Here is a 15442-nt window from a genome sequence, read left to right as displayed (position 1 = left end):
AAAAAAAGTTGAACAGCCCCACCCAAAATTGTGTATAAGATATGAAGAGGTGACTAAAAAATACAGCATACAGATTGAGGAAAAGGTGTTAAACCTTATGCTATTCATAAGGTTTTTACTGGACAGTACTTTGAGTATACATATTATATATACAGTTATATATATATATATATATATATATATATATATATATATATACACACACATACATATATCCAGGATATTACTGGAGCTGTTCCATGATTTGCCTTAGATGTTCATAGGGTTCTATGATTCCAAAAACATTAAGAAGCACTGTTACAGAACTTCACACCTCATTTCCTTAGATTTCTTTCTTCTTTTTCTTTTTCCCTTTAAAGGATAGGAGTACTTTTTCACACTATAAAAGTAATACACATTCATTGCAGCAACATTTAGTACACAATTTACTAAAAGACTGAGTGAGAGGACCTTGACCTTCCTCATGCCCAGCCCTTTATCACCAGCACCATAAACACACATACACACACACACACACACATTCTCTCCCAGTAATACCTCTGCTAGGGCTTTGGTATATGTCTTTCCATACTTCCTGATCATGAAAATAAAATTATACCCACTACATAATTTTTTATTAGAGATTCTATGTATAATTTAAAAAAAAAAAAAAAGTTGAACAGCCCCACCCAAAATTGTGTATAAGATATGAAGAGGTGACTAAAAAATACAACAGACAGATTGAGGAAAAGGTGTTAAACCTCAGTAAAATATCAAAATAACATGCGTTTTTTGCCTCTCAGAATGACAACTTGCAAATTCACAAACATACACACACAAATACCCAGTTCTGCTGGAAGTTTAGGTGAACAAATTCTTGTACTCACTGCTGGTAGGATTATGAATTGGTATACTCTTTTCTTATTTATTTTTCTTCTCATATATTTATTCTGTTAGCTCTTAAGTTTAAACACTTAAATGGAATCTCTCTCAACTTTATATCTCTGGTTTGTCTTACAAACCACTCACTTACAATTTTTCTTCATTATAAACATTTATTTTGCTTCACCTTTCTTTTTAAATCCTAATCCATTATGAAATTTCTATTCCTAGTGTAAGACTTCTTTTATTGTTTCTATTTTATTTTTTGTCTTTTGTAGCTTATATTTTTAATTCTTTTTCTAGTCTCATTTGTTTCTAAGCCTGTTTTAGCCTTTTGAGCCATCTTATTTTTAACATTTTTAATCCCCTTGTTGTTGTTGTTGTTATTTGCCGTTGAGTCGGCCCTGACTCATAGTGACCCCTCCTTGGGTTTCCGAGGCAGTATCACTACGGAAGTAGGATTGCCCAACCTTCCTTCCGAGGAGTGGCTGGTGGGTTTGAACCTCCAGCCTTCTGGTTAGCAGTCAAGTGCCTTAGGCACTATGCTACCAGAGCTCCCTTAGTCCCCTTACTATGTATTATTTTTTTCTTTATATAATGAATTGTTTAAAGATGTACAGTGAAAAGTATGCTCTTGTTTAGGAAGTTCTTCTCAGATGCCCTCAGGGTCATTTAATCTCATGTAAAGAAATTAACAAAACGACTGGCACATTGTTTACATGTAAGAGTTGTTAGCCATCATCATCATCATCAGCAACAATATTATTGTGAAACCAGAACTCCAGGAAGTCATTTGACCTATGCATAGTTACACAATTTAACATGCTGTAAAGTTATTGATTAGTTCTGTTGGACTAAAGATAACCATGGACAAAGAGCTAGTGGAGGTGGAACTCTGGGGAAGTTCACTTCAATAAACACGGATTGAATATGAGGTCCCTTTCAAGTATAAGCTGGACCTAGTTTACATCATATTGTCAGTTAGGAATCATTTTACTTAACCTGAAGTTTTAACTCTTCTACAAACACCCTTCTTGAATGTTCTAAATAAGTAAAGAAATCCTTTTTGAAGGCCTAAGAAGTTTACCCAGGCATACAACAAGATGAACTCAAAAGTCTGCTTATATATCTTATATATTATTACCCTTGCTTAGGAGCAAAAACATGCATTATGGAGGCCAACTAACTCGAGATTGAATCTAAGCACTGCCCCTACTAGCAAGAGAAGGCGTACTGTGCTAGAGATGAACAAAGATTGACCGAGGAAGCTGAGCCAAAGGAATAATACCAAAAACAAACTCATTGCCGTTGAGTCAATTCTGACTCATAGCACCCCCCATTGGGTTTCCATGGCTGTAAATCTTTACTAAAGTAGATTGCCCCATCTTCCTTCTGGGAGCAGCTGGTGGGTTTGAATCACTGACCTGGTTGGCAGTCAAATGCCTTATCCACTATATGAGCAGAGCTCCTTGAAGGAACAATGGAAGGATTGAATACTGGCTTGTTCTTTAATGTGGGAGCAGCATGGTGGTGTGAGACAGAATTCGTTGTATTTGCTCTGATGGGGATGATTAAGTCCAGGGCTGTGTTGAGGACATGGTGAAGTGTAAATGTATGAGGACTGGGGAGGAAGGACTAGAGCCACTTGGAGGAAATGGAACCCTTCTGTTTGATACCACTACCTGGAGTTAGACACACCCAGGCAGATAAGAAGCAGAAGCAGTCTTTACTTGGATAGATAAGGAATTAAAAAGAATTATATTTAGGTATCTTCAGTGAATTGAGAGACAGATCAAGGAAAACACAGAGAAAACCCTAGAACAATTTCAAAAGACAATACTAGAACAAAATGACAAAACAAATGAAAAGTTACAAATGATACAAAATCTACACACAGATATCCAGAAGATTAATACTAAATTTTCAGAAATAGATAAGACATTGAATGGGCAAAGGAGCAGAATTGAATCAATGGAAGACAGAATTAGGGAGGTTGAAGGCAAATACTGGAACACTTCTTTGGAAAGAGATCAATTGAGAAAAGATCAAAACAAAATGAAGAATGCCTAAGGTTCATATAGGATACCATCAAAAGGAATAACCTACATGTAATTGGAATTCCAGAACAGGAAGAGACAGATAAAACCACAGAGGGAATCATCAAAGATTTGTTGGAAGAGAATTTTCCTGGTATGATGAAACATGAGACTATATCCATTCAGGAAGTCCAATGAACCCCAAACAGGATAGACCTTAAGAGAAAATCACCCAGACATATCATCATCAAACTCACCAATACCAAAGACAAAGAAAGAATCATGAAAACAGCATGGGAAAAACAAAAAGTTATCTAAAAGGGGCAATCAATAAGACTAAGCTCAGATTTCTCAACACAAGCCATGCAGGTGAGAAGACAATGGGATGATATATATAAAACATTGAAAGAGAAAAATTTCCAGCCCAGAACTATGTACCCATCAAAATTGTCCCTCAAATATGATGGTGAAATTAGGACATTCCAGATAAGCAGAAATTAAGGAAATTTGTTAAAACCAGACCAACCTTACAAGAGATGCTAAAGGAAGTCCTTTGGACAGAAAAGCAACAACAACCAGCAACAACTGACCATTAACACACATGATGACATAACCCAGAAACCAACCCAGCTATGGAAGTATCCAAAGTAAATAAGCCTACAAGATTGTAAACAGGGAACCAGAGACATAAATTGACAAACGAGGACAGCTACAAACCAAAAAGAGGGAAAAACTGTGTCATTACAGAACTTCTGGATGGTAGGGAAGTTAAGACAACTACAAGATAGAATGGACTGTTCTAAACTTGGGAAGAAAACTACAAATCACAGGGTAACCTCAAAGAAAAATGATAATCTTTCACATCAAATAAAAAAAGAGGACCAGCACAAATATTTAGCCAATACTAAATACTAAAACAACAGCAATGAAGGAAGTGATAACACGATTCATAAACAAAAGGAGCTCAGCACAGAAAATTATATGGAACAAAGAAATCGACACCACAAAAAAGCACATAAAAAAATGACAGGAACACATTCATATTTGCCAATCATTACATATCTGGCAAGGGACTTATCTCTAAGACTTACAGAAAACTCTAATGGCTCAACACCAAAGGAATTAACAATCCAGTTGAAAAATGGGCATAAGACATGAATAGACACTTCACCAAGGAGGATATTCAGGTGGCCAGCTAATACATGAAGAGATGCTCACAACAGAGAGATGCAAATCAAAACAACAATAAGATACTGTTTCACCCCAGCACTGATAGCAAGGTTCAATGAGACAGAAAACAACAAATGCTGGCAGAGACGTGGAGAGATTGGGACTCATACATTGCTGGTGGTACTGTGAAGTGATACAACCACTGTGGAAGACAATATGGTGATTCCTTAGAAAGGTGAAATTGGAAATACCATTTGACCCAGAAATCCCATTACTAGTTATATATCCTAGAGAGGTGAGAGCCAGGACGGGAACAGATATATGCACACTCATGTTCCTCACAGCACTATTTACAATAGCCAAAAGATGGAAACAACCTATGTGCCCGCCAGCAGAAGAGTGGATGACCAAACCATGGTACATACACATGATGGAATGCTATGCAGCACTAAACAATAATGGAGAGTCTGCAAAACACCACATAATATGGATGGACTTGGAGCACATTATGCTGAGTGAAATAAGTCTATCACAGAAGGATAAATATGGTATTAGTTCATTGTTGTGGAGGGTCAAGGAAAGGTTTATATATGGAGGGAAACTTTCTTTGTTGGTTGCCAGGGGTGGGAGGGGAGGAGAGGGAATACTGGAAAAAAAAATGCATTGACCCATGCCACTTTAGTTTTGTGTATTTCACTGTACATAAATTATATTTCAATAAAATGCATTAAAAAAAAGAAGAAAGGACACACCTTCTATCCACTCTCACTTTTTCTTTTGCTCTTGCAGTCAGTAAGCTGTAAGGTTCTGGAGCCATCTCAGGTTCACTTCCTTGTCCTCAGAACTTACGTAGTGCCTGCCCAATCCCCTGCACCACTCATTAGCTTTGTCACCTTGGCTTCACTGCCTCATTATTCCTTTCCTTCTGAAAGATGACAAAAATCAGTACTTTTGAAGGGTGGTTCAAAAGGTGAAAAAGATGCATTGACATGGCAGGCAGTGATATAACTACCTTTATAGTTGGAGAACTGAGGCTCCAAAAAAGTGAAGCAACTTGCCCAACAACCAACAACTAGTGAGCCACAGAGTCCAGATTCACATATGACTCCCTGGAGTGCTTTTCTCCATACCTGGCCCCAGCCCTTAAGACTGGGTTTTATGGCGGCCCTTAAGACAGCCTTTAACTTTCCATTCTCTCACACAGGTCAAGGAATGGGAAGTTGTCTTCTGGTTAAAAAAGAGATTCTGATTTACTAAGAATTTACATGTGCTGACAACAGCAACACACCACACTTAAGGAGCTCTGGTAGTGTAGTGGGTAAAGCATTCAGCTGCTAATCAAAAGGTTGGTGGTTCAAACCTACCAGCCACTCCATGGGAGAAAGATGTGGCAGTCTGCTTCTGTAAAGATTTACAGCCTTGGAAACCCTATAGAGCAGTTCTATTCTGCCCTTAAGGGTTGCTATGAGTTATAATTGACTGGATGGCAACATGTTTGGTTTTTCCGTTTTATAGCAGACTGACGAAAACAAAAAACAAACAAATAACAACAACAAAAAAACCACCAAACTCACTGCCATCAAGTCCATTGTGACTCGTAATGACCCCTCTTTGGGTTTCTGAGGCAGTAGATTGACCAGTCTTCCTTCCAAAGAGTGGCTGGTGGGTTTGAACCATCAGCCTTTTGGTTAGCAGTCAAATGCCTTAGGCACTGCACAACCATAACTCTCTATTGCAGACTTAGAGTAACCAAAACTCAGCCTTCTTTTGTGGATCCAACATGCTGAGTTATTTCTCTCCTGTCACTGGACTCTAGGACCTTGGTTATTTATCCATTGTTATACCCTGAGTGCCTTGTTATGGGGACACATAGTGAGTGTTCAATCAATTCATGTTTCATGAAATATTATTGAACATTTCAGAAAGAACTTCCCAATCCTGTATTGAATTGAATTGAAGTCTATTTGAAAGTAAAAGGAGAAAAGGGGACAGCGAGAAACACTGTCATCAAAACACAAGTCAGAATTTAGAAAACAGAAGTAGTTACAGTGATCAATCTTAGAAATCCACATTTTCCAGAGTGTGAAAATAAGGCACATACAGGTAAAAGAGTTTGGTGCATAGCAGCAGAAAATCTGTGGCACTCCGCAGAACTAATATTTCTGTTCTGAGCCACTTGGTTGCACACCCACACACAACTACCCTCAGTGCAAGCCCTTACAACTACACAGCCAAACCTTTCATTCCTGGACACAGACATGCATATTCAATGTGTCTGTTTTTCAGCTTGTGAAGAAATATGGGAACGTGTTTAGCCTGGAGTTTGGGGACATATGTGGCGTTGTTGTAACTGGATTGCCCTTAATCAAAGAAGTCCTTGCCAACCAAGACCAAAACTTTGTGGACCGCCCCATCACTCCTATCCGAGAGCATGTCTTTAAGAAAAATGGTAAGTTTCTTGATTAATGTGAAATTTGTTTATTTGATGTTGTTATATGCTGTTAAAGGTGTCTTTGTGACTCTAATGCTTTGACATTCCCAGAGACTAGGCCCATTATAAAATTCCTGCCATTAAAGGAAGCTGGATGTCCATTTTTTTTTTCAAATTAAGGCACCTGATCTGAGGATTTGGCACTGTCAGACTTAATGTCAGGGATTTAGGTGAATTTGTACTTCCTGCAGAAACTCACTCTAGACACCTTGATAATCAAGTAACCACATCACTCCATGAGAGCAGGAGGAGACAACACACCCTCTCATTCCCATTCCACACTGCTTCCCTTCAGAAAATGGATGTGGATCGGCTGCCTTCTGATGATCATCTACTTCCTTTTTCTTGCCTCTGGCTCCTTATGCTTTATCATTAAGATTGTGACAAACAGGGTATCTCAAGTCTTCCAGTGTATCACAACCCAAGGCATGTTAGAATAAGTTGGCATGAATATTTAAAATTATTATTAAATAAACACTTAAAAATTGAAATGAGAAACTCAAATCTACTACTCTACCAAAGCACTATTTTTTTTTTTTTTCTGGTTCTTCCCAGTTGCTCTTTGAAATGTTTGTTCTAGTCACTCCACATCCATTCAGTGTGTTTATTAATTACCTGACATGTAAAGCAGTGTGTTAGGCACAAGGGATATAACAGTGAGGAGAACAGACAAAACCCCTGTCCTTACATAATTTACATTCTACTTAAGGAGAAACACAGTGACAATTCTCATTTAAAGCCTGGAGTGTTATGAAGGAGCTCTGGTGGTATAGTGCCTAAGGCATTTGACTGTTAACCAGAAGACTGGCGGTTCAAATCCACCAGCCACTCCTCGGAAGGAAGATTGGGCAATCTACTTCTGTAGAGATACCATCTCAGAAGCTCAAGGAGGGGTTGCTATGAGTTGGATCTGATTCGATGGCAGTGAGTATTTTTAGTTTTTTTTTTATTTGAGAACGTTATGAAGATAAATGCAGGGTGCACTTTTTTAGGATATCCAATCTAGTAGAAGGATCCAGGAAGAAATAACAGAAGGGAATGACAGTCTTAATAAGGTGAAGAGAAAGAAGAAATAAGGCAGAGGGAACATCATTTGAAAAGACCCTGAGGTGGTGAGGATGGTGAATCATTCATGCAACTTATTGTTAAGGGTTTTGGATTTTATTCCAGTAACAATGGAAGCTATTGAATGATTTTTAGTAGAGAAGGAAATCATCCTGTATACACTGTACATTTTTAATGCTTATTTAGGCTGCAGAGTGGAGAAAGGAATTAAAGGAGCAAAAGCACATGCAGAGATATGCATTTAAGAGTTCATTGTAGCATTCTAGGTTATAGACAGTGTTCACTTGGACTAGGGACGTGGCAAGAAATGACCATAGGTTAGACCGAAATGGTGGTGGTGAACATGAATGAATTCAACATATTCAGGAGGTAAATCCAATATACTATTTAGAGCTAGATATTGGGATGTTGGATGGTAAAAAAGGTACTGAGGTGGACCCCCAACTGGTTAGATGATGGAAAAAGGGAAGAGTTGGAGGAGGATAAGGGCTTTGCTTTGGTATAAATTGGTGGGAAGTTGTATGTAGAAAATCACTTATTCAGCCTTGGATATACTGATACTAAAATACCTTTAAGTTGGAAACGTTAAGCAGACAGAGGTACGTATGGGTCTTGAGCCAGTAGCAGACAGACAGTCCCTGTCAAAATAAGTTATTTAGAATTTTAGGAGTTGATGAGATTTCCCAAAAATGGAATATAGAGTGAGAAGAAAAGAAGCTGTAGACCTAATCTTAAAGAACTCCATCATGTCATAATTTACCAAAAGGTGAGCCAGTTAATGATAAAGGAAGTTACTATAGAAGTAAGAGGAAAATCTGGAGCGTGTAGTGTCCAAAGAAGCATTGGAGGAGAATTTTAAGAAAGAAGTGTCTAGTGCTGCTGCAAGATCAAGTAAGATGAGGTTGAAAATATCATTGGAGTTGACAGCAGAGAAGGGCAACCTCATTGTATGCAGGAGCTGGTAGAGGCCAAAGCCAGATATTAAAAGGAGTTAGTGCTCTGGAAGGGAAGAACTGGACAGGAGTGCAGCACTCATTACCTGTGATACAAAACAAATGAGCATCTACTGAAAATACTGAGATCTATTTTTCCTCTTTGCTTATGCTATACTTCTTTATACATGAAACATTACTACTTGTCTTTTTCTTTTTTTAATTTTTATTGTTATAGTGTGAAAGTTTACAGAGCAAATTCATTTTCCATACAGCAGTTCACATATACTCTGGCTCATGACATTGACTGCAATTTCTCAGAATGCAACAGCTTTCTTCCCACTTCCTCCCCATGGTCACCTCTTCCCTGTGTCCTTCTCTTCCATGCACTCCTGCCCCCAGCTGTCTCCCTGTGCATACACAGCCCTACTACTCTCCCATGATTGATCTCTCCAAGGAGTGTATCTACCTAATTTAAATGTTCACCTCATATGCCTGTCTTTTGTTTACCTTGAAGCCACAGGAGTGGGTTCAATTCCAGACCTGAAGAGCAGGTAGGGGTTGTAGTCTCAGGGTTCCACCAGGCTTTATCAGACAAGCAAACCTGGCCCCCCCCTTTTTTTTTTTTCTTTTATGATTTTACTTTTGTTCCACATTGTTCTTCTACTCTATATAGGATCTCCTTCATATATCCCCCTCCAAGTGGTTGACAGTGGTAGCCGGGCATCTAGGTCTTCTGGTTTCATAGATATATAGGCTGAGGATCACATGGTGTACCAGTCCCTGGAACTAATGGTTTCCATGCATCTTTGGTTTTCTTTATTTTTCTTTGCTTTGGATGAGGAGAGACCCATCATTGCACCTTGGTGGTCACTTGCAAGCTTTTAGATCCCAGTTGCTACTTGCCAAAGTAGGAAGTGGAACAGTGTTTTTGTGTACTATGTTATGCCAATTGAGCTTGATGTCCCCTGCAACCATGATCCTGTGCCCACAGGTCCAACTAGTCCCTCCCTCTGGGTAGCTGGCTGTGGCTAGGAAGTGACTACAACCTTGTCCCTTGTCAGCTCTACTATATACCTGGAAATTCTTACAGAACATACAAATACACTTATAGAAACATTGTCTTCCAACCCTATACATGGTCATGGGCACACTCCTCCCTCCATTGTTGTTGTTGTTATGTGCCATCAAGTCAAACCTGACTCATAGCGACCCCTCCTTGTGTTGCTGAGGCGGTATCACTAAGGAAGTAGATTGCCAAACCTTACTTCCGAGGAGTGGCTGGTGGGTTTGAACCACCAGCCTTCTGGTTAGCAGTCAAGTGCCTTAGGCACTATGCTAGCAGAGCGCCCCCCCATAAACATAGCTAATAGTTCAGCCTGTCCACCCATCTATCCAACTGTGTATCAATGTTTGCCATCACTGACAATATAGTCTTATATGCACAAAAGGGTTCATCTTTGTTGTCTGTGCCTCCCATGCACATCTATGTCTTCCTCTTCCTCAATGCCACTGTATTGATCACTGACATTTAGTGCATTGCTCTTCCCTTCACCCTAATCAATACTTCTCTCTACCTATTTAGGAGTGTTCCCTCCCCTCCCTACTCACCCCTGGTAACCAACAAAGAAAATTCCCTTCCGTATATAAACTTTTCCTTGACTTTTTACAATAATGGACTAGTACAATATTTGTCCTTCTGTGATTGATTTATTTCACTCAATATAATATCCTCCAAGTTCATCCACATTATGTGGTGTTTTGGAAATTCTACTTTATTCGTTAGGGTTACATAGTATCCCTTTGTGCTTATGTACCATAGTTTGGTTATCCATTCTTCTATTGATGGGCACCTAGATTGTTTCCATCTTTTTGCTATTGTAAATAGTGCTGCAGTGAACATGGGTGTGCATATATCTGTTCTTGTCCTGGCTCTCACTTCTTTAGGATATATACCTAGTAATGGAATGACTGGGTCAAATGGTATTTCTAATTCCAACTTTTTAAGGAATCGCCATATTGCTTTCCACAATGGTTGTATCATTTGACAGTCTCACCAGTAGTGTATGAGAGTCTCAATCTCTCTGCATCCTTGTCAGCATTTATATTTTCTGTCTTGTTGAACTTTGCTGCTCGTGCTGAGTCAAGATGATCTCTCGTTTTTTTTTTTTTTTTTTATTTCCATCACTCTGATGGCTAATGATTGTGACCATCTCTTCATGTGTTTGTTGGCCACTTGAATATCCTCTTTGGTGAGGTGTCTATTCATGTCTTCTGTCCATCTTTTAATTGCATTATTTGTCTTTTTGTTGTTCAGGTGTTGGAGTTTTCTGCATATTTTAGAGATAAGTCCCTTGTCAGATATATCATTGCCAAATATTTTTTTCACAATCTGTAGGTTCTCTTTTGATTCTTTTGCAGAAGTCTTTGGAAGCACAAAAAAATTTAATTTTTAGAAGGTTCCATTCATCTATTTTATTTTCTGTTGTTTTTGCATTTTGGGTTATGCTTGATAGTCTATTTATGCCATATTCTAGGGTCCCTAAATTTGAACCTGTCTTTTCCTTAAAGAATTTTATAGTTTCAGATTTCACATTTAAGTCTTTGATCCATCAGAAGTTAGATTTTGTATATAGTGTGAGATACAGATCTTGTTTCATTTTTCTGCAAATGGTTATACAGTTTTGCCCACACCATTTTTTAAATGGACAATCTCTTCCTCACTAATTGGATTTCAGGCCTTTGTCAAAGATCAGCTGACCATACATCAATGAATCTATTTCTGGGTTCTCAATTCTATTCCAGTGGTCTATGTGTCTGCCGTGGCACTAATACCAAGCAGTTTTGACTACTGTGGCTGTATAGTAGGTTTTTAGATCCAGGAGTGTGAGACCTCCTACTTTGTTCTTCTTGAATAGTGCTTTCCTTATCTAAGGTCTCTTTCCTTTCCATATAAAGTTAGTGATTAGTTTTTCCATATCCTTAAAGAATGTTGATGGGATCTATATTGACATTGCATTGAATGTATAGATTGCTTTGGGTAGAATTGACATTTTTACAATGTTCAATCTTCCTATCCACAAGCATGGTATGTTCTTCCATTTATGTAAATCTCTTACGGTTTTTTGAATTAGTCTTTTGTAGTTTTCTTTGTACAGGTCTTTTGTATCCTTTGTAAGATTTAATCCCAAGTATTTTATTTTTTTGGTAGTTATTGTAAACGGTATTGATTTCCTTATTTCTTTTTCAGCAATCTCTTTGCTGATGTACAGGAATCCAACTGATTTTTGGATGTTGATGGTGTATCCTGCTACTACACTAAATCTCTCAATTAGTTCCAGTAGGTTTTTTTATTGAGTCTCTTGGGTTTTCTATGTATAGGATCATATCATCAGCAAATAGGGATAGTTTGACTTCTTCCTTACAAACTTGGTTGCCTTTGATTTTCCTTTCTTGTCTTATGGCCCTGGCTAAGACGTCCAATACAATGTTGAATGGAAGTAGTGATAAAGGGTATCCTTGTCTGGTACCTGTTCACGAGGAGAATGGTTTCAGTCCCTCTCCATTGAGAATAATTTTGATTGTTGGTTCTGCATAGATGCCCTTTATTATGTTGAGGAATATGCCTTTTAATCCTATTTCTCTGAGATTTTTTATCAGGAATGGTGTTGGATTTTATCAAATGCTTTTTCTGCATCGATTGATATGATTATTTGGTTCTTTTTCTCTGTTTTACTTATATGATTGATAACATTGATTATTTTCTAATGTTGAACCATCCTTGCATATCTGATATGAACCCTACTTGGTATTAATATATTATTTTTTTGATATGTTGTTGGAGTCTATTGACTAGGATTTTGTTGAAGATTTTTGCATCTATATTTTCATGAAGGATATTGGTCTGTAGTTTTCCTTTTTAGTGATGTCTTTGCATGGTTTTGGTATCAAGGGTATGCTTGCTTCATAAAATGAATTTGGCAGGATTCCATCCTTTTCTATGTTTTGGAATAGTTTGAGTAAGATTAGTGTCAGTTCTTCTCTGAACATTTGGTGGAATTCTCCAGTTAAGTCGTCTGGGCCAGGACTTTTTTTGTTGTTGGTAATTTTTTTATGACCTGTTCAGTTTCTTCTTTTGTTATGGGTCAGTTCAACTTTTCCATGACAGTCTGTGTTAGATTAGGTAAGTAGTGTGTTTATAGAAATCTGTCCATTTTCTCTAGATTTTCAAATTTGTTGGAGTGCAGTTCTTCATGGTATCCTGATATCCTTTTTATTTCAGTAGGTTCTATTGTGATGTCACCCAGTTAGTTTCTTATTTGTGTTGTTTGTATTCTCTCCTTCTTTTCCTTTTTTAAATTTTCCAGTGATTTGTCAAATTTATTAATTTTTTCAAATAACCAGCTTCTAGTCTTGTTAATTTTTGTCTATTGTCTATTTTCTGTTTCATTTATTTCTGCTCAAATATTTATTATTTCCTTTCTTCTGGAGACTGTAGGGTTTTCCTTCTGTTCTTTTTCTAATTTTTGGAGATGTCGCTTTAAAGTGTTGATTTTTAGTTCTTTCTTCTTTTTTGAAGTGTGCATATATTGCTATAAATTGCCCTCTGATCACTGTTTTTGCTGTTTCCCAAAGATTTTGGTATGTTGTTTTTTCATTTGAGGAATGCTTAAGTTTCATTTTTTATTTCTTCTATTACCCAGTCATTCTTACGGAGGAGGTTGTTCAGTTTCCATATGTTTGCTCTTTTTCCTTGATCTTCCTATTGTTGATTTCTAATTTTATAGCATTGTGATCTGAGAAGACGCTTTGCAGTATATCAATGTTTTTAAATTTACTAAGGCTTGTTTTATGGCCTAACATATGATCTATCATGGAGAATGTTCTATGTGCACTGGAAAAGAATATATATTGTGCTGTTGTTGGGTGAAGTGTTCTGTAGATGTTTATAAGGTCAAGTTGGTGGATTATATTGTTTAGGTCTTCTGTATCTTTGTTGAGTTTCTTTCCAGTTGTTCTATCTTTCATTGAAAATCATGTATTAAAGTCTTCTACCATGACTATGGAGTCATCTATTTCCTTTTCAATTCTGTTAAAGTCTGATTTATGTATTTTGGGGCTCTTTCACTGAGTCCATAGATATTTATTATGGTTATATCTTCTTGTTCAATTGATCCTTTAATCATTATATAGTGTCCTTCCTTGTTTCTTATGGTGGTTTTTGTCTTAAAGTCAGTTTTATCAGAAATTAATATTGTCACTCCTGCTCTTTTTTTAGTTTCCATTTGCTTGATGCATCTTTTTCCAACCTTTGATTTTTAGTCTATTTTTGTCTTTCTAAGGTGTGTCTCTTGTAGACAGCATATTGATGGCTTATATATATTTTTTTATCCGGTCTGCAACTCTCCATCTCTTGAATGGTGCATTTAATCCATTGATATTCAGTGTAATTGTCAACAATTATGTATTGGTTGCTGCCAGTTTGTTATGTGTTTTTTCATGGTGTTCCTGGTTTCTTTGTTCCATAAAATTTTCTGTGCTGAGCTCATTTTGCTTATGAATCATGTTATCATTTCCTTTGTTGCCATTGTTTTAGTATTTGTTAAATATTTGGGTTGTTCTCCTTTTTAATGTGGTGTGAAGGTTTATCATTTTTCTTTGAGGTTACCCAGTAATTTATAATTTTCTCCCCAAGTTTAGACTAGTCCATTCTATTGCAACTCTTGATATCCTCACCATTTAGATGTTCTGTAGCTACACTTTTTTTTCCCTCTTTTTGGTTTGTAGTTGTCCTCATTTGCCAATTGCTGTCTCTGGTTCCCTGCTTATAATCTTGTATTCTTATTTTCCTTTGGATACTTCCATAACTGGGTTGCTTTTTGGGTTATTCCATCTTGTGTATTAATGGTTGGCTGTTGTTTGCTATTATTGGTTCTCCATACAAAGGACACCCTTTAGTATCTCTTGTAAGGTTGGTCTGGTTTTAATAAATTCCCTTAATTTCTACTTATCTGGAAATCTCCTAATTTCACAATATTTGAGGGACAATTTTGCTGGGTATATAATTCTTGGTTGGAAATTTTTTTCTTTCAGGGTTTTATATATACCATTCTATTGCCTTCTCTCCCACATTGTTTCTACTGAGAAATCAGAGCTTATTCTTATTGGTGGCTGTGGTAGTTATGTTTGTGTGTCAACTTGGCTGGGCCTGGTTGAGTGGCTGAGCAGCTGGTGGTAGTTATTCCCAATGATGAGACTGGCAGTCACCTCCATGGTGGGATCTACCACAAGCAGCTGAGTAGCTGCCTTTGGGATGTGGTCTCCTTCCTATATATAAGGAGAAGCCTTGGGAATGGTCTCTAGCTTATGGCATGCTTGGACCATGCATGTAGCCATGTTGTTGTCTGGCAGCCTGCCATGCTCTGCCGACCTTGGAACTTACAATGGACTTAAACTAATGGCCTGACATGTGGTTGGTAACATCAGGACTGTGCCTTCTTACTTGTCAACCTTGGGCTTGGCAGCCTCAGCAGCCAGCCCCTGTCTGAGTGAAGAAAAGCCTCTAGCTTCAATGGGCTGGGAGCTGGAGGCAGAGCTGAAGCCCAAGGCTGAGGAACTTTCACCCAACCCCTAGAGCTTGGCACTTTGAACTTGGGCTTAAAGCCTCCAAATTGTAAGAATGAACTCCTGTTTGTCTAAGCCATCCCATTTGTGGTATAGTTCTTGTCAGAGTGGCACTAGGTAACCAGAAAAGTTGCCCCTTGTAGGTAACTTTTCATTTTTCCCATGCTGCTTTCAGGATTCTTTCTTTGTCTTTGGTTTTGGTGAGTTTGATGATATGCCTTGGTGATTTTCTTTTGGGGTCTATCTTGTTTGGGGTTCATTGG

At 37.8% G+C, this 15442-nt stretch overlaps 1 protein-coding gene across 1 annotated transcript in view; it reads left to right on the top strand.

Moving 5' to 3' along the window:
* Positions 1–15442, top strand: part of LOC103206450 (cytochrome P450 2J2-like) — a 55477-nt gene that overhangs the window by 5315 nt on the left and 34720 nt on the right. Inside the window, exon 2 of the mRNA XM_007951906.1 lies at positions 6354–6516. Coding sequence (XP_007950097.1) covers positions 6354–6516 — 163 coding nt within the window. The remainder of the gene's footprint in view (positions 1–6353; positions 6517–15442) is intronic.

The sequence above is a fragment of the Orycteropus afer genome, unplaced genomic scaffold (genome assembly GCF_000298275.1).
Source record: "Orycteropus afer afer isolate SDZICR_OR568_19922 unplaced genomic scaffold, OryAfe1.0 scaffold00318, whole genome shotgun sequence".
NCBI lineage: Eukaryota > Metazoa > Chordata > Mammalia > Tubulidentata > Orycteropodidae > Orycteropus > Orycteropus afer.
Note: the sequence above shows the minus strand (reverse complement) of the source record. Positions and strands in the feature narration are given on the sequence as shown.